At 49.8% G+C, this 25,300-nt stretch overlaps 1 protein-coding gene across 6 annotated transcripts in view; it reads left to right on the top strand.

Annotated features, from left to right (window-relative positions):
- Window positions 1-25,300, top strand: part of CRTAC1 (cartilage acidic protein 1) — a 150,196-nt gene that overhangs the window by 66,359 nt on the left and 58,537 nt on the right. For all 6 annotated transcript variants that reach the window (XM_059398294.1, XM_059398289.1, XM_059398290.1 and 3 more), the window contains exon 3: window positions 18,451-18,647. In XM_059398294.1, the coding sequence (XP_059254277.1) occupies window positions 18,451-18,647 (197 nt within the window). The remainder of the gene's footprint in view (window positions 1-18,450; window positions 18,648-25,300) is intronic.

Raw genomic sequence — 25,300 nt, 5'->3', positions numbered from 1 at the left:
AGGTTTGTCATTCCGGCCTCTTGGTGGACTCCTGTCTGAGGCCATGGCTGCCCCTTATCATGATCACTTTGAAGTGAAGGACCCGCTGGTCATATTCTCTGGCAAAGAAGGTGTGGGTGTGAGGGTTAAGCAGGACTAACACTGGCTGTGACCTTACCCCAGTGGGTGGCTAGGACCCTCTGGGCATAGGGTGGGTGACAGCACCCTAAAACATTAGCGAGGAAGAGTGACAACATCCTTCCCCTCTGGAAATGGCAGTGAGGGAAAGACAGCTGGACCCACCTGTATAGAGAAACACTCATTTTCCAGGGGTTCCAGATTGAACATCAAGGGAAATGATGGGTAGAGATAAGCACAAGCCAATGACAAGAACCATGAAAAAAAAAAAAAAAAGGCTATTCTCTACTGAGCCCTTTGTAAGCATTTTAAGTGCCCTATTCCATTCAGCTCTCACAACCACCCTTTGAGGTGGATACTGTTACTGTTTCCACTGCACAGATGAGAACCAGGATGCTCAGAAAGGTCAGGTAACTTGCCCAAGGACACAGAACAAGGACAGGATAGCGAGGCTATTTGGACCCAGGTGTGTCTGCCTCCAGGCGCGGGGCTCCTAAACCCGGGCCCCTGCCTGAGCAACAACAGTGGAGGGCAGAGCTGTGGCTTGCCCAGTGTTCTTTCCCAATGTAACCCTTTGGAACAACAACAAAAAATCTTCTGCAGCCTCTTAGTATCTAATCATATCTGTGTGGGCCTGCTGTGGTCAAAGAGGGTTAGTGGTATAGGGCCTTGCTCCTCTTCTCAGAGTCCCTAAGGACCTTTGAGCCCCACAGGTCACAGACCAAAAGCCTCTGCTGAGACTGGAGGAGGACGGACCTCGGCACTTCTGTTCTTTCTAGCAATGGGAAATCGTGGCTATTGGCCTTACAGAGTTGGGAGGGTCGGACAAGCTGACACCTAGGAAGTACCTACGGTGCTCCTCAGCCGCCATTATTATTATCCTGATATGTCTTATGGGAAAATGAACATTAATTCAGAGGGGGCTGTCATGGGTTGGTTTGTGCCCCACTTCCTGGATCCTACGGTATCTTAATGGCCAAAGATATGATCAAATTAAAGACCTTGAGAAGAGCTTCTCCTGGATTATCTGGGTGAGCCCCAAATGCGGTCACGTACTTCCTTAAAAGAGAGGGGCAGAGGGTGTTTTGAGAGAGCAGGAGGCCGTGAGACCATGGAGGCAGAGGCTGGAGTGAGGCGGCCACAGGTCAGGTGGCACCTGGAGCCATGGAAGCTGGAAGAGGCCAGGGAGAGGTTGTCTCCCAGAACCTCCAGAAGGAATGTGGCCCTGCCAGAGCCTGGATTTCAGACTTCACTGGCCTCCAGGTCTAAGAGAGCAGACGGTTCTCTTTTAAAACACCCGGTTTGTGGCAACTTGTTACGGCAGCTTGAGGAAACTAACAGAGGGGCTTGTGGCCCCCGCACAGCCTGGCCGGTCCCCAGTACCCATTGCGTACGTGGGAATCGTTCCACACAAAGACGGAGGAGTAGGGCACGAGCTGGATGCCTTGGACTGATATAGCGGAGCGACGCGCCTCCTTCTTGGAAGTGGGCAAGCAGGCTTGGTCAGGAGCCCTCTCAGCTCTTGGAAGGCCCTTCCAGCAGAACCTCCTGGTCGCTGGAGGTTCCCGCTCAAATTTCCTTTCCCTCCTGAGCCTCAGCTCCAGCAATCACAACGATGAGTCAGTTATTAGTACTACCCGGATTGTCATTTCGACAACAGGCCTGCATTTATCTGTGGAGTCCAATGATGGCGCCGACAGGAGCATTATTTCTGCTGTCACCGTCGAGCGTCATCACCATCCACATCCAGGCCTGGAGGGGGCTCTCAAGGCAAGCAGGAATGCCTCCTGGATCCTGCTCCCACTAGAGCAGCTCCCCCTCCCCCAGCTTCCCTGTGTTAACCTTCAGCATGGGCCACCATGTGGGGCTTGTGTGATCCATGGCCCAGCATGGGCTTCCATGTTTTCCTGCTGCAAAAATGTCCCTCCCAGGGTGATTCCACAGCAGCCAGCCCTTGGAGACTTCTCCGTGAGCACCACCTGGCATTGCTTTTTCACCAACACCTCCGAGACTTGGCCAGACCCCCTCCCCCGCCCGAGTAGAGAAGCAGCCACTCTTTTTTGGCCACCATACCTGCTGAGGGCGTATCACATGCTAGTTCTGCGCTCACTGGTATAATCTGGGAGAGCTGTGCCAAAAGGAATCCCTGGTCTAGTTAAAATAATATGTTAGTTCGTGACTAGAATAAGGGATTATTGTTGGGTGAGAGGAAACTAGAATTTGAAATCAGAGGAAGCACATCCAAGGCTCAGCCCAACCCTTTCCATCTTTCCAGACATATGACAAGGAGTCTAGGAATGTGGCCTTCGTGTTGCATTTAAAGGGGGAGAGGAGAGGAGTAATGACCCCTCCTAGATGGCTGAGAGGATTCAGTCATACCTATGGGTAAATCGGAAAGCATTTGGCAACTGCCTGGTGTGTTCTGAGTCCTGAGATCAGGGCCAGGTTAGCCCAGCCTACACATTTTTCCACTACAGGACCACTGTGGAGGCTGGCTTCCTTGCCATCTATTGAAGCTTCGAGTCCACAGAGACCTCCAGCCAGGCTCCTATCCCGTGTTGCCCCATCTCCCTTGTCATACATTGAATTTCAAAAGATGCTGGCTGGTTTTCTCTTATCTCTAAAAAAGAGCATTATGGTTTGAATCTCTCTTTCTGAAGGAACCAAATGCAGACATCAAAAGGACAAGAAAAAAGCTCATGCCATCCCCAAGGACTGAGTGCTCACAGATGCCTAGGCTTGATCTGACCCTTTCCTGACCTGCGTGTTGGGAACAGCTGGGTGGAGCTGTACAGGGCCGAGACCTGCTCACCCTGGGAAGGGGTGGTGGGCATCAGGAGGAGAGGAGAGGGTTAAGAGGGAAAGGTTAATGAAATGGATCACTGGTTCCTTGTCTCTGCTCTGAGCAGGACACTCACGTGGCTGAACTGTGGGCTGGGCCCAACTTAGTAGCCCAAAAGCATGAATGTCCCCTCGGAACAGAGGTCTACTTGGCAACAAGAGGAGAGCTGGGAAGGATGATGACAATGTGTCCACTATTCTTCGCCTTCAGAGAGGACGCATATCCACAAGTGTGGGAGAGTCCAGTGCATTGTGAATATATACACTCAATACTTCCAGGTGTTTATACCATAGCTTGTTCTCTACCTGTTCAGCTGTAGCAATGTCATTAGAAACCCCTAAATGGCAGAGATGATGCCCATCCGAATCCTTTCATGCTGGACTCAGTGTGCCATGTGCCAGCAGACCCTTAGAAGACCTTGATGAGAATGGAAAGACTGAGTGGATCTCACAGTTTGGGGGACATAAAAACCTCCTGAGGAGTTGTTCATTTGAAATGCTGATTCCTAAACTCCTTTTCTGGACATCCTGACACAGCAGGTTTGGTTTGGGCTTAGGAATTTGTATTTTGGGTTTTTTTTTTAACAAATTCAATTAATTAACGTATTATTAGTGTATTATTAGTTTCAGGGGTTATGAATCACTAAGTTCATCAGTTGCATATCACGCCCGGAGCTTATATCAAGTGCCCTCCTTAATGCCCATCACCCAGTTACCCCATCCCCTACCCCCTCCCCTCCGGCAACTCTCAGGTTGTTTCCTATGATTTAGAGTCTCTTAGGGTTTTCTCCCTCTCTGGTTTTGTCTTGTTTTATTTTTCCCAAGTTTCTTTCTCTTAGTAACCAGAACCATGTTGTATATATTGTTCTTTAATGTGCTTGTTGGAGATGTTCTCAGCCTAGCACACTCCTTTTATACATTATATATTCCACCAAATTAGTGTCAACTATTTGGGTTGCTTCATTCTGCTGTTATAATTATGCCTACTTCTGTGCACAAACTTGAACACAGGGGTGGGAATTTAAGGGGAAGTGTGTCATTTTGAGTCTTTGTTGATCTGAGGTGAAGGCATGTTGACTTGGCATTCAGCAAGTGGCTGGCTGTGCATGCTGACTTGGGAAGGAGGGTGGCTGGACTGTGGATTTGGGACCCACAGGCTGATGGCATCATGTGTGATGGGGATGTGGCTGGTTTTGCTCCTAGTCATGAATTCCTCTTTTGTTTTTCTGGGAAACTCTCTCTCTCTCCTTCTATTCTGAATGAATGCCTTGCTGGATAGAGTATTCTTGGCTACAGATTTGTTTTTTTTAGCACTTTGAATATATCATACCACTTTCTTCTGGCCTGCAAAATTTCTGCTGAAAAACCCACTGATAACCTCATGGGGTTTCCCTTGTGTGTAACTGCTTTCCTTTCTCTTGCTGCTTTTAAAATTCTCTTTATCACTACTTTTGACCATCTTATTTACTTTGTGTCTTAGTGCGGACCTTTTTGGGTTGGTTTTGTTGGGGGCTGTCTCTGCCTCCTTGATCTGGATTTCTCTTTCCTTTCAGATTCAGGAAGTTTTCAGCTGTTATTCCTTCAAATAAATCTTCTGCCTCCTTTTCTCTCTCTCCTCCTTCTGGGATCCCTATCATGCAACTCATGCTTGACAGTGTCGCTGAGTTCCCTGGGTCTGTTTTCATTTTGCGTTTTTGGTGTTTTTTCTTTTTTCCCTCTCATCTGCTCAGCTTGATTACTTTCCATTAGTCTGTCCTCCAGGTTGCTGATACGTTTTTCTACTTCCTCTTGTTTGCTATTTATTCCAGGTGGTCTAGTTTTAATTTCATTTAGTAAGTTCATTTTCTGTAATTGGTTCTTTTTTAGGTCTCCTATCTCTTCATGGAGGGTCTTGTGGAGGTCCTGCCTTCCTTTCTCAATTCTAGCAAGTATCTTTATGAGCATTACTTTAAATTAACTGTCAGACATATTACTCATCTCCATTTTGTCTAGGTCTCTTGCTCTGATTTTGTTCCGCCCTTTCATTTGGGACATATTCCTCTGTCTCCTCATTTTGTCTATTGCTGTGTCTGTTTCTGTGTGTTGGGAAATTCAGCTGTGTATCCCACACTTGAAAGTAATGGCTTTGTGAAGAAGAGGTTGTATAGTACCCCACAGTGCAATGTCTCCTTTCATCAGAAAATGGTGTTTCAGGGATGTATCCTATGTGTGTCACTACAGGGGTGTCCTACTGTGGTGGCAGAGCTGTGTTTGCCTTCAGTCCAGCCTGCGATGGCTCTCTGCCTGCTGCAGGCAGCATCTGGTACCTGTGGTGTTGCGGCTGCCTTGGGCTTGAGCTGCCTTGAACCCGGTGTTTTCCAAAGATGAAGTAGCACCAAACTGCAGGACACTTTCCCTGTGTTGTCTCCTGAGACGCTTTTATTGTTGGGTGGGGCCTGCAGTCAGACTGGTGTGCGGTTATGTTCCCCTTTCCCTGGGGCAGGACTCACTTGGGAGGGGTGTTGGTCCTATCTGTTCTGTGCACACACTGCCGGGCCTGTGGCATTGCTTTGATGGGATCTTGCCAAGAACATATGGTTGGGGGTGGATCCACTTTGCTTCGGCCTCTTGTCTCCATCCAGCTGTGGAGAATCTGTGCTGCCAATCTTCGGGTCATTTGCTGGGTTACTATTCCGACGTGGGCTCTCTAGGTAGCCGTGCAAGGTGAGGCCAGGGCCCTCCTACTCTGCCATCTTCCCAGCAGCCCCTAGGAATTTGTATTTTTAACAAGCTCCCAGGTGTTTCTGATCTAAATGGTTGCCAGGCTACTCTTCGAGGAACACTGATCCAGATCAGCCCTTCTCAAACTTGAACGTGCACATGAATCACCTGAGCATCTTGTTTAAATGCAGGTTCTGACTCAGAGATCTGGGGCCCAAGATTTTGCATTTTTTGCATGCTCCCAAATGTTGCTGGTGCCACCTGTTCCCACCCACACTTTGAGTAGCAAGGATCTTCCTTTTGCAATTTCTGTGTGCCAGCTCTAGTGGGGCTTTACTCTAGATGGATTGTTCAAACATAAAGTGTCTACATTACCTAATATCTTAGATTATAGTCATGTACCTTTTGTTTTTAATTAAAATAACTGTTTATTTCTAATTGCCATTCAGATAGGTAATTTTTGTACTGCAAGCACTTTAAAGAATAACTATCTAGGTACATCTGGTACTTTCTTGCTAATACTTAACACACAACATTTTCTATCACTAAACTTTAAATGCACATTTGCTCCAACAGCCAGATTCTGATTAGTGTTAATGCATGGCTAAGGGAATTCAAGCCAGCTTGGCAACAAAGACCCCTCTGAATGAATGCCTTTCATTGTTGGCAGCTTTATTTTTTTTTTTTTTTAAAGCAAGAGTCTCTTCTAGGACTGTTTTCTTCAAATCAAAATGAAGAGTTTAATTCATCAGTTAACACTCCATAGCAACTAGAAGGCTTTTGCTGCCTCCTCCAACTATTATTTCTCAAGACACAGCCAGGCAAGCCTCCATTAGCTGCAGCCTGAGAAACAACTACAAGGAACTTGGTTTTCCCACTGGGATGATAGTAGGGTGAATAGGAAGGAAAGTCCGGCAAGCAGAGCTATATGGGGTCTGGACAGAGTGTGTGGCGATCTAGGCAGGCAAAGGGGTAAGGGGCCACCATAGCATGGCCTGTGTATCCTGACAAGGCATGGGGCAGGTAAGGAGATTCCAACAGTGACTTAAATTAGAAATTCTAAGCAGACAGTCAAGGGAGATGCACCCAGCTAGAGTCTGGCCAGGACTCCGGTTGGACAGAGCCCGGGGCTGGAAGGACTGGACTCTTCTAAGCTGAACGAGGCCATCTCCACCCTCGCAGGAGCTGTAATCAACAGGAGCCTGCCTGGTCCTTGTCTTCACACAAAACCCTGCCCTTGGCCAGCCAAGACCTCTCTGCTCTCTTTCTCTCACCAGGGCCTGTGACCTGTACCTAGTCATCTGCGTCTTTCCTTCCTCATCCAATGCAGGCAGCAGGCCAGGTTGCCTTAAAGCAGCTTCCTGCATACCTCATGTCCAATGAAGTGCTCAGCCCAAGCTTCCTCCTTGCTGGAGAAAACCACAGCCACCGTGACCAGACCTCAATGAATTCCTGTCGCCTCCCCTTCACCGGGCATTCCTGCAGCTTGATGGGCCTATCATTCAGCTCCTGTCAAATAGAGTAGAAGACCTAAAGCTCCCTGGGAGCTGAGGCGGTGGCCTGTGCTGCAGAAAGCAGCCATATACTGTGTGTGCACACATGTACACATGTATGCACGTGTGTGTGTGCACGCCCATGCAAAACCTATCGCTGGGTCACAGTTTATGGAGGTCGTCTTGTCTGACCTTGAGGTAGAGCCAATATCATGAACCCTGCTTTCTAGATGAGGAAACTGAATCCTAGAGAATGTAAACAACTTCCTTTATTAGACATTTTGTTAGGAACTAAGAGAATAAAATATAGTCCAGAACTCGGCAGACCTAAGTCTTCTGCACTCAAGGCTACACAGGTAATAATCATAATAATTCATTCTTTCAAAAATATTTATCGAGTTCCCATTGTACATCAGGCACTGAGTGTATATGGGAAAAGACAGACATGCTAATTAGTGTTTTTTGAGCTCTTGGCCCAGCACTGTATTAACAACTTGACGGGTATTCTCTTAATCCTCTGCACAACCCTGCGGCAGGCATGGCCAGGCTTCATGACTTGCCCAAGGACACCCACACCACTAGACAGTGGCAGAGCAGGGATATGCCCTCAGGTGGTCTGACTTCTGGGTCATACTCCTCCCCACGGAGCTACACTGCCTCTCAGATGTTCTGTTCTAACCCAGGTCCGGTGCAGCTTCTGCGGCCCCTGTGTTACAGCCACAGAGCCCGCCCCTCACTCCCTAGAGAAGATGCTGCCCCCATCCTCACCCAGCCACTCCCAAGGGCCGAGGGGCAGGCAGCCCCCGTTCCAGGTCTATGACTCCGATTGCCTGCCCCCATCCTGAGCTCAGCTCCCTGAGACAGTGCTGCCTGTACTCCACCGCTGCCTGCGCCTTGCCCCCCACAGACTCCCTGACCCCTGTCCGGGCTGCCCTGCTGGGATGGCTCCACTCCAGGTGCAGAGTGTGTCTTTCCTGCCCCCTCAGCTAATCCTGTTCCCCCCACAAGTTGTCTTGATTTCACCCCTGAGGTGGCTCACCCTGCAGGCCCCTTTTATCACAGAAAATGGCCATGGATTAGCTCCTCAGTTGTTATTTTGGCTTCTTCCTGCTTCCTCAAGCTATGACTTCCACACCCTCCTCTCAGCGACGAACCTCACTTCTTCTTCACCTAGGAGTGGACCAAGGTCTCTGGGCACCAGCTGTCCAGTCATTCTCTTCCACCTCACCCTGTCTTCTTACCCACCCTGCCTTCCTCTCCTCTTCTCTTAATTACAGGTGATCTGAGCTTAGATTGCTTGTACTTCAGACTCTGTCCTCCCCAGCCCCTACACGTCTTGCCAGGTCCCTCCAAATCCATTGCCCTCCTGGGTCTTTTTGCCCTACCCACAGACCTGCCCAGGCCCCATAGTGTGGTGAAACTGTCACTTCCCTCTGTGTCCCCTGGCCAGGATTCTAGGCCCTCCTGAGCCCTTCTGGTCATTCATGCTGCCCATTCATGCTCTGCTGCCCCCAACCTAGCTCCTCTCTCCTCTCTAAGGAAACAGCTTCCTTGAAGGTCTTGAGTGCCTTCCAAGTTACCAAATCCATTTGCTTGTTCCAGTCCTTGGTCTTACTTTAAAAAAAAAAAAATATATATATATATATATATGTTATTTATTTATTTGTGAGAGAGAGAGAGACAGAGAGCATGAGAGGGGAGAGGTCAGAGGGAGAAGACTCCCCTCCCAGCAAGAAGCCCAACGTGGGACTCCAGGATCATGACGTGAGCTGAAGGCAGTTGCTTAGCCAACTGAGCCACCCAGGCTCCCCAGGCCTTTTGGACTTCTTGAGAGCATTTAGCACTCTTGGCCATGCCTCTCTCTTTAACCCTTTCTTTCTTGATTTCTGTGCCTTCTTGATTCTGCTCTGTCTTAGGAGTCAGTTGCTTGCAAGGAACAAAAATCTAGTCAAAGTAGTTCAGGGGTTTTTGGAATAATTCAGGGGACTTCCCATTCTTTTGCACTGTCATTTCAGTCTCTCCTCTGGTCTGTCTTCATGTGCTCAACCACCAGACAATGCTCTTCAGAACGGTGCTATTGTAATGGCACATCCTGCCAGAATCCTCCAACAGCTCCCCCATTTTCCACCAGATAAAATCCTAAGTCTTAGTTTATGCGCCACATCTTCTGCGATCTTAGCTGCCATGTACTTTCCAGTTCGCCTTCTACTCTTTTCCCTGATTGTCCAGCACACATCTGTGTCATCGAGTTAGTCTACCCTCTATTCTCTAAGCATATGTTTCTCCTTCATAGCTCACACTATTACTTTTATAAATGCCCGATTCATATATCTTCTATAAAAATCCTGTCCAATGTGCCTTGTTAGCACAGTAGGTAGCACGTCAGTCTCATAAAAATCCTGTACTTCCTTCAGGTTCTGGATCAAATGTACCTCTCTATCAAGGCTTTACCCCAGGAGAAAGCTTGGGATTGGGGCTGCTCCTTCTTTGCCATATTGGACTGGAGGCTCTCTGAGCTGCAAATTATATCGTGGGCCATGCAGAGTGCCCATCCTGGAAACAGAATCCCAGAAGGGTGGAATATAGTCATTGGAGAATGACTGGCTTATCTTTTTCACTCTTGCTTCCCCAGGCTACTGGCCTTGCTATTCTGCCTCTAAATTGGCCCACCTCTGTAACCAAAAGAGAGACAGAGACAAAGGCTAACATCTTTTTATCTAAAACCTTCTAGGTAGTTATAGCATGAGGAAAGAAAGTTTAACTAGACATCTAAAGTATTTGGGGACCAAGCAGTTAAGTCATTTGCCTGAACCCGTGGAAAGTTGATCACAGACTTGGGCCAGAGCTCACCTCGTGCCCCCCCACCCCCCACCCCAGGCTCCTCACTGCCAACCCTGTGCGCCCTCTCGCCTCCTTGCAGCTAGCAATGGAGGAGCGGGCAGGAGGCCAAGAACTGGACCCATTTCCAGAACATAGTGAGTCAGACAGTCACTCCACTTTTTGTGTTTACCTCTTTCTGGGGCTTCTGTAGGGGAGTGGAGAGACCTTGAGATAGATCTAGAGGTCACAGGGATTCGACGGTGCCAGAGAATCATTGCCTTCCATCAGTAGGCCCTGGCAAGTCTGTCTCTGGAATGTACAGACCCAGATGAGTGACTGTCTGTCTGGAGACACATCCCTCATCCTTCCTGGCACTCCTCTCCCTGAAAATATGTAGCTCCTGAGACGCTGCTCTCGCTAGCTCTGGTGCTAGCTGAAGGCTGTCGACCACAGGCTCCCAGCTCCTGAGGATGGGCACGTGATTCAACCTGAACTAATCAGAGCCCTGTCCTGGGACCTCTCCCATCGGAACTGAAGGAAGAAAGCTTCTGCCATCTGTGCGTAAGCTGAGGGGCCAGGCTGAGAATGTTGCCACAGGTCAAGCCTTGTGGAGGAGGACGGTGTGAGAGAAGGAAGCCAATAGAGGAAAAGGAGAGGAGAAATGAAGTCTAGACAGACTTCCGGTCAGAACCCTTGTTCTGATCACCCTGAGGCCTGGCTGCACCCTTTCGGTTCTGGCAGTTTGACATCTGAGCATTAAACTCCTCAGTTAGTTCAGGTGGAGTGTTTGCCACTTGTAACCATAGAATCCTGATTAACACAGCCTCCATCTGTCACCTGGATCCCTCCTTTAATTATTTATAGGATTCCTGCCTCCCTGTCTTCCTCTTTTCTTGAGATAAACATGCAGTGAGGAATAGAGTCATGGTCATCACGAGCATCACCATCAATATCATCACCATCATCATCATCAACAACAACAACGGCTGAGCACCTGCCTCTTCCTGGCATTGTCCTAGGTACCATGGGGGAAAGAGCTGCACACCATAGTCCTCTGCCTTCTGGGTGCTTCCATGCTCATCAAAATATAAGAAATTCCAAGAGCATATAAAGCACATGCTGAGCACAGATCTTTTTTAGAACAAGGTGTAAATCAATCAGTCGGCGTGGAGTTTTTACAGAACACAGACACTCATCACAACAGATTATCCTGACCTTTTGGTGCCAAACATCCCTTTCCTGAAAAACCATCCCCCACTTAGGACAAAAGGTTTTTGTCCTCTATCTTAGAGTTACCTTCTTCTTCTTTGCACTTATTTATGGGGTCTTCTCCGACCTGGATAGCTCCAAATTCAGGATCAAATTAATTTGTTTGTTTTCTGGGATGCCCTTTCCAGATGTACCCAACTTGCTCCTTATAAAATCCTCAATCCCAGAGTTCTTATCATGCCTAGAACCCTCCCACTACCAAAGTCTCCATTCCTTTCCGCTAATATCTGGCCTCTGGATATATCCTCTTCCAGGATACAATCTGTGCATCTCCTGTTTAAATAATTTCCCATATGCTTTCTGGTCCGTGGCTTTCAAACAATTAAATAGGTAAAAAGGGGAAAAGAGCATTACATATTTTCAAAGAAATGGTCTGTATTCGAGGTCATACATTCAAAATGGGAAGTGGTCAGATTTGGCTAGAAATTAAAGAATGAGAAGGAGAGGTAGAACAGCAGGGGTGTCCAGAATCCTTTTCTTTCTTAGTACCCTTCCACCCTCAACCATTGCATAGATCACTCGCTATTCTGAGATCCAAGTATCAGCCCAAGGAAGGCCTGGGGAGACCTGCCTACTGTCAACTGAAATGGCTGACCTAGAGAATCCCACTGATTTACAATACTGTTTCCTACTTGCCAGGGTTAAGTTACTCTTCCCCACTTAGGTCTGAAATGATAGGTCATCATTATCTGCTTCCTCTTCCAAAAATTTAGAAGCTAAAAAACAATTTCTTATTTCTCACCATTCTGTGGGTCAGGAATTAGGGCAGGGCTCCACTGAGTCATTCTTCTGCCCCACAGGACATCACCTGCTGTCACTCATTTGGCTGCATTCAGCTGTAGGCTGGGCTGGGCTGGGCTGGGCTGGACAACCCACGATGTCCCCATGCACGTGTCTGGTGCCTAGGTGATCTTCCACATGGTCTCTCCATGGGGCTAGACTGGGCTTTCTCAGAGCATGGTTTTCTCAAGGTAGTCACATTTCTTACCTAGTGAGCAGCTTTCCCCGGAGACAGGAGGAGCTGGCAGGCCTTGTAAAGGCTAGGCCCTGAACTGTCTCAACATCACTTCCACCTGTCATATTCTACTGTTGAGGCAAGTCACAAAGCCAGCCCAGATTCAAGGGGAAGAGAAAGGGATTCCGCTTCTTGATATGCTTACAAAGAAGAAAGAAAATGGTGGCAGCCATCTTTGGAGGCCATCTACCACACCCCACTTAACCCCTTCACTCACTTAAAGGGCACATGCATTTGCTCATTTCTTAGCCTTAGGTAAACCCCCATACATGGGACCCTGTTCTCATCCTGGGCAACTCTTCTCAATCTCTTTTATTCCCCCCGGCACATTATTTTGCCTCACAGTCCCTATCCTAAGACCTGACATCTTCCTTACATTCTACCTATACTCACCCTCAAGTACTGGTTTCAGAAAACTGTATATTCCCAAGTGCGGACCCCAAATTAATTTTTACTAAAATTTAATCTAATTTTGTTCTAATAATGATTACTTAGAACATGTAACATACCCACCATAGGAGGCTGATGATCCTTTATTAAAGATTTATTTATTTACTTTAGATAGTATGTGAGAGCATGGGGGGTGAGGGGCAGAGGGAGAGAGAATCCCAAGCAGACTCCATGCTGAGCACAGAGCCTGTCACGGGGCTCAATCTCACAACCCTCAGGTCACAATCCTGGGATCACAACCTGAGCCAAAACCAAATCAGACAGTTAACCAACTGCCCCCCAGGTGTCCTGAGGCTGACAATCATTTCAGTCCTTAGAAATCTTTTTCTGCAAAGAGCCAGATGGTAAATATTATCAACTTTGGAGCCATACAGTCTGTTGTGTAGGAAAAGCAGCCGTAGATAATACATAAATGAATAAATATGTCTGTGTCTCAATAAAACTTTATTTACAAAAATAGGTAGCAGGCCATATTTGGCCCAAAGTCCATAGGTCTGCTGATCCCTGCTTTAGCTTAAGTGACAAGTACATCTTTCAGTTTATTTTTTCTAATGATTAGCTGTTTGACTTTCAGAAAGTCACTTTTCTCTGAAAGTCACTTTTTTTATCTCTAAAATAAGGATACTGTGAAAAAAAAAAAAAAAAAGAATAAAATAGTCCTTTATGCCCATAGTTGTGAAAATGCCATACATCTTGAAAACTCTTTTAAAAAGGAAATGCCCAAGATGGCCACAGGGTGGGTTGTTTCTCTGTGATGATATCCCAGAGTCCTATGAGTACTTCTCTGACTTTGTGTCCTTCCAAGAGTCTCTCTGTTTGTCTTGGTATGTGTGTGTATCCCCTTTCCACATGCGTCTATCTGGCCATTCTCTTTACCTACGTTTATGTGTGTGGCTTTCTCTCTGTGCTCGGGGTCCACTGTTCCTCCGTTTTCATTGGTGTGCATTCCTTAGTGTCTCTATCTTGTTTCTTTGTGTCTGGATACATCTGTCTCTTCTTCCTATCCTGCCTCTCTCCCTTGACTATAATGTTGAATAGCCATCTATTTTTCATTCTTTCCCTTTTTGACTGGGAAAAAAAAAAGTTTCCTAGCCTTAATTTTTAAAATAGATATAGCATATTTTATATATTCAAATCTTTAAATTTTCCATTTACCTATGATGAGTTACTTAGCATAATATCTAATATTCAGTAGGTACCCAATAATTATTATGTCCTTTGATCTGGCTTCCCTTTGTGTTACTGCCTAAGTGACCTTTCTTTCCCGCATGGGTCAATGATTCTCAGCAGGAAAAAAGGTAGATCCTCTGTATCTATCTATGACACTTTATTGTTCTCTCTGATCCTCACCCAGGGCGCCAGCCCTCGGCCTCCTCTTTGTCATGACGGTGTCTGTGCCTGTCTTTCGGGAACTAATGAAGGTGCAGGATCAAAGTTAATTTTTTGCTCGGCCGTTCCATGATGACCCTGTGCCTTCCACAGGCTCCTTCTCTTTTGTTCACCCTGCAAGTATTTAGTGAGCGCTTGCTATGTACTCAGTCCTGGGGAGACAGGCGTGAACAATGCAGACAGTAGTCTGTGCCCTCATGGAACTTATGATCTGCTGGGAGAAGGGAGCAGAAAATAGGTACCTGAACAAGAGAAGGACAGTGGAGGCAGTGATTGGGATACCGACCAGGGGACGATCTCTCTCCATCAAAAGAAATGAAATCTTGCCATTTGTGACAACATGGATGGAACTAGAGCGTATCATGCTTAGCGAAATAAGTCAAGCGGAGAAAGACAACTATCATATGATCTCTCTGATATGAGGAAGTGGTGATGCAACATGGGGGCTTAAGTGGGTACGAGAAGAATAAATGAAAGAAGATGGGATTGGGAGGGAGACAAACCATAAGTGACTCTTAATCTCACAAAACAAACTGAGGGTTGCTGGGGGGAGGGGGTCTGAGATACTTTCAAGACAGGACCTAGAGTGGAAGTAGGAGCCAACCTGGGACAAAGCAGGAGGGAGCTGGAGGGAGAGCGTCCTCATCAGACAGAGCAGCCCTGCAAGAGGGCACGGGGTGGGGCTGCACCTGCTGGAATGCTGGGAGCTGGGAGGACACCAGTGTGGTTGGAGGAGGTCGGCGAGCTGACAGCACACTGAGCCAGGCTCCCAGGTCGGGGGCAGTACGGGCTCATTCCAACCTGAGGGGAAGCCTCCCATGGGTTTTGGGCAGGAGAGGGGCTGATCTGGTTTATGTGTTTAAAAGATGACTCTGGCTATAGTGTGGGGGGCTTAGATTTCAGGAGCTGGTGAGGAAGCCGGCAGGAGACTCTCCAAAGATGGTGACAGCAGGGAAGGAAAGAAGAGAAGGCCTTTGTGATATTTTAGGAGGTAGAAATGGCAGGATTGGCAGATGAATGAGATGTGAAGACAAGGAGGTGGGGGAACCAAGGCCGGTGCTGGGTTTCAGACTTCGGTACTCAGGTGTCCATTGCCAGGAGGAGGGGGGCTGAGCCATTCTCATCCCATTTTGGGCATGAGAATTGGGGATGGACATTCCATCAGAGATGAGTGTAGAGTGTGCAAGGGGAGACATCAAGCAGGCAGGCAGATATAGGAGTCTATATTCGGACTGGGGACTTGGGTTGGGGATAGAAATTTGGGAGTTGTCAGTCATGGGAATGGATTATCCCCTGGTGCAAGGGGACAGAGAGAAGGAGAAGGGGACCCAGGAAAAGGACTGGAGACTCCACCATGAAGAGGGCAGAGCAAGGAGGAAGAAACTACCCAAAGGAAAAGGAGAGGGAATCAGAGAGAAGGGCCCCAGAGGGCAGGATGCATCCTCAAAGCCAAGAGGACAGAGTGTTTTAACAGGGACCCGTGCAGTGGGAGCCCAGATTGTGAGCCAGTGTGCCAGAAACTGCTGGAGGCTGGGGGGAAGGGGGGCAGAAAACCTGTCCCTGGTTTTCTGAAAACCTGAAAGCCCCCTATGGCAGTAACAAAGGTAGCTTTGCTGGAGTTGGTGGGAATGTGGATCGGCGTAGGGTGAATGGGCGGTGAGAGAGTGGAGACAGCCTGGGAAGACAAGTCTTCTAGAAGACTTTATGAAGGGCTTTAAATAAAGAAACATACCCATAGAGGATGAGAGATCAAGGGTGGGATCTTTGGGATAAGAAATACTAGAGTGTGTTTGGAAACTCTCAGAATGATCACTGGAGAGTGAGAGATTGGGCCTCAGCTGTTGTGTTACCTTTCACAATGATGAGAAGTTATCATTGTGTAACTCTTCACAGTTTACCAAGTGTCATCACACCCACTGTCTCAGCCTCATGGCCAGGCTATGAGGTATGTGGCAGCCCTGAGTTAGAGGCGAGGCACTCCGTGACAAGCTCAAGGTCACAGCCGGGAAGGGGCGGGGCCAGACCCCTGTGCCCACACTGTGCTCTGGGCCCCTCCCCGTCCACAGCAGTCCTGTCCCAGGGGACTGGCACCGGACTGGGATGACACTCACACAGCTGGTTTCTGGAAGAAACCAACAATCTCTGGCAGGTGTCAGAGAGAGGAAACGTGACCTTTCACATCCCTCACGTCCAGCCCCCCAGGCTTATCCAACCCCCCCAGACTTATCAGCATGGGGGCTATCACACAGAGGGACTGTGATAGAGTTAGTGACTGTGGCTAACCTCTGGACCACAGTTTCCTTTTCTAGAAAATGCCTCATCTACCCTCTTTCTGTGGGGCTCAGGTGAGCCAAAGCATCTGATAGTGCTTTCAAGAAGCACAGCCCTCTGGGACCGTGGTGTCTTGTGAGGAACAGCAGGGATGGCAGCAACCAGAAGATCCAGAGGCCAGAAGGACTAGTGTGTGGCACCCAAGGTGGTTTCTGCCCCTGGGGGCTGGAGCAAGCTGCTGATGGTGCTGGAACCCAAGTGTTCTGTCTCCCCTGCCCAGACACGTCCACGGTTCGTGCTGTGCCCTCGACTCGCAGCCCTCAGCTATGCTGTTTGTCAAGGCATCCAAGGTGCGACCTTCCATTGCCGGGTGCTGACTCAGCTCCCGATGAGCTCTGTTTCCACCCCCCACACACACTGTGGGTGCCAGAAGGCGCCCGGCCAGTTGCTCAGCATTCCCCAAAATTCACGGGCTCTGCATCTCGGTGACGAAGGAGAGGGCCAAGTTGGATCCATTTCAGGAAAGCAAGAAGTGATTTCTCTCAAAGACCTTGGAGAGGTCTTTCCACCCACCCCATCCCCACCCCCAAAGCATTCTCAGCCAGGACAGCCAGAGGCCGGCAGCTGAACGTCACTCAGGATGTACACGCTTAGGTTAAAACAAAGGAAGAAGGCCAGGACTAATGGATGGACATTGGCTGGGTTCCTTAGGAGAGTCTGGCAAGCCAGTGTTCCCTAGAGGTCAGAGGAGGCCTTCAGACATTCATGGCCATACTGCTGGAGGTTGACCTTGGGTACAGCGCTTTCTCTAGGTCAAAAGGCAATGGGAAGAAACCAACTGTGTAATACCTAAGCCCTATGACTCAGACATGGACTTTGAGGCTTCATTCATTCAGTCATTCACCAAGTATTTATTGAGCCCCTAGTGTGTGCCAGGAACTGTTCTAGGCCCCGGGGAACAAAACAGACAAAAAGTTCTGCACTCGTGGAGCTGATACTCCAGTGGGATCAGACAGAGAAGCGAGAGTTAAACACGAAGACAGAGAATTGTCAGCTGCTTGTAAAAGCTTTGCAGGGAGAGAGCAGGGGTGAGGGATAAGGAGCACGGGGAGGGGGTGGTGTTTGCAGGTTTCAGGAGTGTGTCCAGGCAGGCCTTGCTGAGAAGCAACAATGGCGCCGGGACCTGAACTTGGTGACAGAGGGAGACAGCCAAGTGGGTATCTGGAGGAAATGCATTCTGGGCAGAGGAAACAGCAAGTGCAAAGTCCCTGAGGCAAGGACGTGCCTGGGCTTCAGTGCCGCAAGGAGGCTGTGCGGCTGTGGGAGAATGAGACAGAAGAGATGAGGACAGTTGCGCGCATTTTAATCTTTCATATTGCATTCCTTCGAGAAGGAGATCCAGCAGGTCCACGTACAGACTTTAGATGTGTTCGCAATCTCCCATCTGAGATGCTCACTTGACACCCTTGTTTAAATGCTGGGACTCTGTCGGGAGAGTCATCTCAAACCTCAGCAAGAAGGCCTCTGCGCCTCCACGGCTCATTTGCCCAGAAAGAGCCTGGGTCCCAGTGCTAGCACCTGACCCCTAATTTGGGGAAGTGCATTCACTCTCTCCGCCTCATTTTACCCCAACACTGCTTTTCAGTTACCTCATCTGCAAAACGGTTTAACAATACAGCCTCCCCTGCCTACCCTTCTTGCTTATTAGATTTAAATTAGCGAGATTATAAATAAGAAAGTGTTCTGACATTGAAATGCGCAAGGGAGAGGTAGGGGGTGGTCCTTTCCTTCTCGAAGCCTGTGGCAAAGCTGCCCGTCTCCCCGCGCCACCCTGCTTTCATATTGTGTCCCACGTGGGCCCAGCTGACTCTTGCTTTGAGTGAGTCTGTAGCTGATTCAGGGACACTCACCAAACACCCAGCGACCCCTGAGCCGAGGCTGTCGGGGGTCCCCCCAGAATGCCCCAAGGCTGAATTGCCCCACACTTGACCTGTCTGGGAGGATTCCAAGCCCCACTGTGGGATGGGAGGCACCAGGCGAGCCCAGCTGCTCCTCCTCAACACCCCCTCCTTGCTCCTCCTCCAGGTACAACGGCCCCAACCTGGTTCTGAAGTATGACCGGACCCAGAAGCGACTGGTGAACATTGCAGTGGATGAGCGCAGCTCCCCCTACTATGCCCTGCGGGACCGGCAGGGGAACGCTATTGGGGTCACAGCCTGTGACATTGATGGGGATGGCCGTGAGGAGATCTACTTCCTCAACACCAATAATGCCTTCTCAGGTAAGGAGCTGGGGCCTCGGGCCCCTTCCTGCTTCCCACACCAGCTGGGGGAGGAGAGGGGAGAGCCATCCTCAGGTTATTCTATCACAGGCTCCCCCAGGCATAGGTAGGACCCCGCTGCCTCCCGGAGCTCTCTGTGTCCCAGTAGAGACCCCCGAGAGGATCCCTGGCCTCCCTCAGACTTCCTGTCATCTTCATCTCCCAATCTGAGCAGCCCCCCAGCTCCGGTCTTCCTAACCCCTTCCCCCCACCCCCCCACTGCTCCTGCCATGGCTCTGCCACTCAGCCCTTCTCACTGGACAGCCCTTCTCCCAGCCCCTGGAATCGCCCTCCATGCTGCTTCTAGGGGACCTTCCAAAATGCTTTGAAAGGGCCCCCCACCACTTTTAGCTGAGCTCATTTATTCACTCCACAAATTCCTGCTGAGCACCTACTCCCTTCCAGACTAGAGACACTAGCTGCTGGGGAAACAACTTGGAAGCAGACAGACCTTGAGGTCCTAGAGCCTTTCCCGGCCTAGGGTGTCTCAGCCGACTTACCTGGGGGGTCTGGTGTGAATGCGCATTCGGACACAGCAGGTCCTGGTGCTGCCCAAGATCCTGCAGTGCTCACACGCCCTCATGCTGGAATGCTGTTGATGGTCCAGGGACCACCCAGGGATGGCTGAGGGACACTGATGCCAGAAGGCTGAGTGACAGTAAGGGTAACGGTAGTGGCTAACTTAAGTATGCCAGGCCTGGATCTGAGCCCTTCACACGAATCGTCCCACTGGAGCCTCAGAGCAGTGCACTTAGGCAGGTCCTGGCATCCTGCTTTCCGGCTGAGGAGACTGAGGCACAGAGTTCACGTGACTGGCACAAGGCCACACTACTTATAAGTCCCAGGGGTCCAACTCCAGATCCACCCTTTAATTAAGATACTCCATGGCCAGAGCGCCTGGGTGGCTCAGTCAGTTAAGCGTCTGCCTTTGGCTCAGGTTGTGACCCCAGGGTTCTGGGATCGAGTCCCGCATTGGGCTCCCTGCTCAGTGGGGAGTCTGCTTGTCCCTTCACCCCTCCCCCCTGCTCGTGCTTTCTCTCTCTCTCATAAAAATAATACTTAAAAAAAAAAAAAGGATACTCCACGGCCTTACTCAATCCTATGTTCTCAGGCCCTAGAGGAGAGCCTGACTCATAGAGGGTGCTCAATGTTGCACATGTTGGGGGCTGTGTTCTTGGGTTAAAAATCCAGGTCATTCCCAGCCCCTGTCCACATTCTCGAGTCTGAGCTCAGTGCCGTAGAACGAAGTCCACTCCCATGGAGCCAGAACATCTGCAAGGAAGTCTCAGGCCACGGTGTCCTCCTAAACCATGCAGAGCCTCATCTCCCTGAGGGGCCAGGTGGGACACGCATTGGCCTCTTCCAGATGGCGACAACCTCTTGGGTTGGTCTAGACAACACCCTGCAGTTCAGACCTGTGTATTTCCCAACCTGGACCCTTCTGATCTCCCAGAGGCAGAGGACTGCCTGGCTCTGGGGATCGCCTTCCCTGCCGCTTTCCCAACACACACCCACACGCACACACACTTTCCCTGAGCCCATAATGTTACACACACACACACACACACACACACACACACGCTTTCCCTGGGCCCATAATGTTGCCCCTATTGGTTTTTGAGGCCAGGTCAGGATCTACACCCGAGACTGCCCCTAATGTCGAGCCCCGCCAGTGGCATGAATGGCAGGGGAAGAGGTTGGGGCCTGTGCCAGGGGCAGGGGCAGGGGCAGGCGGGGCTGGCTGGCTGACAGCCAGCCCTGTGCAGCCAAGAAACAATGAGCCACAGCCCCGAGTGGTGTTTTATGGGTTTTCATCTCATCTTGCCACCAAGTGAGGCCTGAGAGATAGTAATTATCCCTACACAAATATCAGGGCATGATTACCCAGCTGGATTTACTGCCCTCTCTCCAACTAAGCCAAGATTGGATTAGGACACAATTAATTGATGGGCTGATCAACCCTTTAAGTTGATCAAGGTCAGGAGGGGAGCAGCAGCAGGGGACAGCCGTGGAAGAGGTGAGTCTCCAGGAAGAGGCAGTAGGGCAGGGAAGCAGAAATAGGGAGAACTGTGGAAGAGGGGGTGGTGTTGAACATGGGCTTGGCCGGCAGGATGCCAGAGGAAGGGGACAGACTGTCCTCCCCACTCACCAGGCACCGAGCACCTGGGAGGAGAGGGTTCAGTGGCTCTGAGGCTGGAGACCTCCCACGCTTTTGGAGCGTTCCATTGCGAAGCCCAGAGCAGGGGTGCTCAGCCTGAGCTGCACATTGGAATCTCCTGGGGAGCTCTTAGCACTCCTAGTTCCCAAGGTGCACCCCAGTCCAGTCCAATCCAAACCTCTGGGGTGAAACCCAGCTATCAGACTATAACGCTTTCTAAGTGATTCCCAGGTGCTGTCAAAGTTGAACGGCAACCCACTCCCCCCACCAGTCATGTCAGCTCCCGGGTCAGCCTAGCCTCACCAAAGTTCCACTCAGTCATGAACCTATTCATTCACTGCACAAATATTGACTGAGCACCTACTGTGTGCCAGGCACTGAGGCTGCCCCCTGAATGAAACTGACAAAACCCCTGCCCTCCTGAAATTTACAGTGTCCCCAGTGCTGCCTTATAGATCTCTAGGTACCTGATTCTCACCATCTTGAAGCTCCTTGAAGGCACAATCTCTGTACTGGTGCCCCAGAGCCAGGTAGACCTTGAAGGTCCTAAGAGCACGATCTAAACTTGATAAGTAAATCCAGGAAGAACAGACAAGCCGTAATCCATCAGGCATGAGAGAAGTTTTGCCAACAAAGGGAGGACGAGGGGAGGCAGACAGCATGGACCACCCCCCCCCACCAGAAGGTCCTGGGTGTTGGGGCACAAATGTTCATCTGGGAGAGGCTGGAGCAGGGCCCCCAGTGCTGGGGGTGACAGTGCCCAGAAGCCTCTGTTCCAGACGTGCACCTCCCAGTGACCTTCTATGGGTTGGAGGGATGTCTGTGGGTTTGAGTTAATTTTGCAGTTGAGTGATTCAATTGATTCATCGACAGTGGGCAGGGTGTGGAGCTGGGACATTTGTGCCATCTCAGCACTTCTTGGGGTCCAGCTGGCACAACGCTCAGCCGCTGCCACCCTGCCCACTGTGGGCAATCTGAGATCCCCTCCAGGAGCCCTGCCAGCCCATGCCTGCTCCTGGCATGTGCCTGGGGGCTCCTTCGGCCTGTGCTGGGGCATTGGAGGGACCTGCGGAAGAATGGCCCTGGCCTCTCCCTCAGCCAGCCTTTGGGATGTTGGAAAAGGGTTGAGACCCTACATCCTGGCAGTAGGAGTTAGTCTGTATGACCCTGAGATCTGCACCTTATTCACTGGGTGACCTCTCTCAGCCTCAACCCTATCATCTATAGAATATGAAAAATCATATCAACTTCATAAACTCAACTCCCTCCAGCAGCTCCGTAGACTATGCCCAGAGTCTCTGCCATGGCCTGCCGGACCCCTCCGTGATGTGAGCCCTAATGCCTTTCTGATTTGGTGCCTACACCCTTCCTCTTGCTCACTATATTCCCACCGGAGGCTTTCATGCTTGCTGTTCCCTCTGTCTGAAATGCCTTTCCCACCACTGTTCTCAGGACTCACTCCTTCCCTTCATTCAGGCTCATCCTCAGATGGGGTCTCACCTGAACACCTGAAAAACATAGCCGAATATCTCTTGATGGCCTTAATTTGCTCTATTTCCCTTCAAAGCACACGGCCCTACCTGAAAGTAGACTATATATTTGCTTGTGGTTCCTCTCTTCTGCTCTGCTAAGTCAGCCTCACAGGGATAAAAACTTAGTCTTGTTTGTCACTGTATCTCCAAGACCACGTAATGTCACTTAATAAACATTTAATACAGACATTTGAATGAATAACTGAGACACTGAACGAAAAGCACTTAACATAGTATCTAGGACTTAATAAGCACTCTCCAAATAGTAGCTGTTATAATCCGGCAATGTGACGAAAGCCAGATGTGCCCTGGACGGCAGTGTCAGGCCTCCCTCCTGACCCATGGGAGAGAGACTCGAGGAGCAGAAACAAAAAAAAGACTATCCCGTAAAAAAGATACCACTCAGAAAAGGATACCAGGAGGGCCTGGGTCAAGGACTAAGAATTAAAAAACAAGAAGGAGGGAGGGACCAGAGGAAGATCAACCACGATCCCAAGAAGGCCTGGCCAACGAAACCAGCTTATGTCTTAACTGACATGGAAACTGACCAGCCAGTGTGGTTCAGGCAACACCTGACTTGGTGAAAACCAGGTGGGAGAGCACATAGGATGCAGGGGGACAAGAGGCTCGTTCCAACACCTCTCTCAACATCCAAGAATGCAGGACCTTCCGCAGCTCCCTCTCAGAGCCCATTCCTCTAGGGGTCCGGCGCTGCTCACCACAGCCAGTGAGCTTTGTGGCCCAAGCTCTCCAGCAACTCGAGACCCTGGGGTCATGGTCAGCAGGAACTGCGAGCCCCACCCCTTACATGACGTTCACTCCCTCCGTTCAACAGACAGTCACTGATAATCTGCTGCCTTCCATCCCCATACAGCTCTCTCCTTTTCTCCACTTACAGTAGCACACTCCGCTCGTACTGCTGCTCCTTGCTTGTTTCCTCCGACAGTTTCGGATATGATGTTACAGCCCCACGCAGACTGCTTGCTCTTTCTTGGGATGCTGTATCGTACTCCACTGGGTTGATTTGCCAGTCACCGCACTGGTCATCTATTGATGAACACTGAGATGACTTATCAAGTGAATAAGCTTGTCTGGCATGCCATCGTCCACCATCTCAGGCGTGTCTGTAAGGGGCGTCGGGAGGAGGGAATTGCTGGGTCAGAGGACAGTCCTGTGACACTCGCATCGGCCCTGCTGCAAGCGAGCATCTCCTAACATTCTCATTGACACAGTGTGCCATCATTTTTTTAAATATTTGCCAATCTGATAGGAAAAAATTGGTATCGAAGTATAGTTTTAACTTTCATTTTTCTCAAAACGAGTGAGGCTGAGCACATTTTTATATATTCGAATCTCTTGTCTGCTCATTGCCTTTGCCCGGCTTTTCTATTGATTATTGGCCCTTTTCTTATTGATTTATAACACCTCTTTATAAATTAGGGAAATGAGCCCTCTGTCTGTAATGCATGTTGAAAACAGTTGCCTCTGGTTTGTCATTTGTGTTTTGTCTTTGTTCCTCATGGGCTTTGCAATGCAGAAAATTTTTATTTTTATGAACTTGGATTTATCACTCTTTTCTCTGATGGCTTCTGGGCTCCGTGTCATCCTTAGGCTGTCAGCAGGGACTCCTGTACCCTGGTGGAGAGGAGGAGTCAGTCACTGTGCCAAAAAAGAAAGGCACTTGGGGACAGGTTGTACTCCCGGCCTCTGCCCACACCACAGGTGGGCCGTCTGCTCTGGAGAGCACACCTCTGGTCTAGCGGCTCCCTCGCCAGCCAGTCCAGCGATGCCCAGGCCCTCTACATCTCACTACTGGCAGCAGCACTGGCAACAGCTAGAAGCTCTTCAGAATGCGGACTCTCAGGGCCCTACTCCAGACCTACTGACCAGAATTTGCACTTCAGAATGCCCTTGACTTCCTGTGTCTGGGAAAGCCTGAACCACATGGTGCTGAGTCTCCAGCTTCTTTCCTAGTAGGCCTCCAGGTCCTCCTCATTCCCAGCCATACTTTCCTGGGATGCAACGTTCTGGTCTTCAGCTCCCCCAGCCTGGTGCCATTTGGGAAGACAAGCTCATGACCTGCTCAGCTTCCCCGCCCCCATCCCCACGGGGCTCCTTTTGCATGTGGGCCCATAAGAAGTAAGGATGGACGAGGCTGTCAACACACCATAAACTGGGACCCCAAAGGCCATTTCCTCAGTCCTAACACAGAACGAGTTTCCTTAGGAGCCAGGGACTAGACTGCCCTCTGCCAGCCCTCACTCCCAGCTCTCTGACTTGAGGCGGGGGGGGGGGGGCAGGGGAATGCTTTGCAGTCACACAGCAGTTTGAAGCTCAGCTTAGCCACCAGCTGTGCAACCTCAAGCGAATGACTTAACCTGCAGAGTCCCAGTCTGTAAAATGACAAACCTGTCTTCCCGACACAACTCCAGAGACAACTAGATGAGCTAATGTGAATGAGGCACCTGGCAAGGGTTGGTCAGGTTTCTGCCTTCACCCAGGGATGGAAGGGGGAAGACTCGGGTCAGAAATTCTATCAGGGTCAGGGGGAGTCTGGCTCCCTTCTTTATTAAAATGCCCTTTGCCTGAACTAGTTCTTTCTTCCCCCGAAGCCATCACTGCTTCGTAAGCTTTCCATTGACTAGGTCTTGTAAAGCATATTACACTCTGTGTCAGTTTATACAGTTGCTTCCTGGAACGTGGCTCATTGAAGACCTGCGTTCCTGAATGCCCTGTCATTTCCTGGACGATGATGGTGGGGGGGGGGGGGGGTGATGGTGGTGATGTGGTCATGATGATGGGGATAGTTATGATGGGGAAGATGAGGATGGTCATGATGATGTGATGGTGTCCTGATGATGGGGATGGTGAGGATGGTCATGATGATGTGATGCTGATGAAGATGGTGAGGTTGGTCATGATTT

The sequence above is a fragment of the Mustela nigripes genome, chromosome 4 (assembly GCF_022355385.1).
Source record: "Mustela nigripes isolate SB6536 chromosome 4, MUSNIG.SB6536, whole genome shotgun sequence".
Classification (NCBI taxonomy): Eukaryota; Metazoa; Chordata; class Mammalia; order Carnivora; family Mustelidae; genus Mustela; species Mustela nigripes.
The sequence above is the reverse complement of the archived record's forward strand: the minus strand, read 5'-3'. Positions and strand labels throughout refer to the sequence as shown.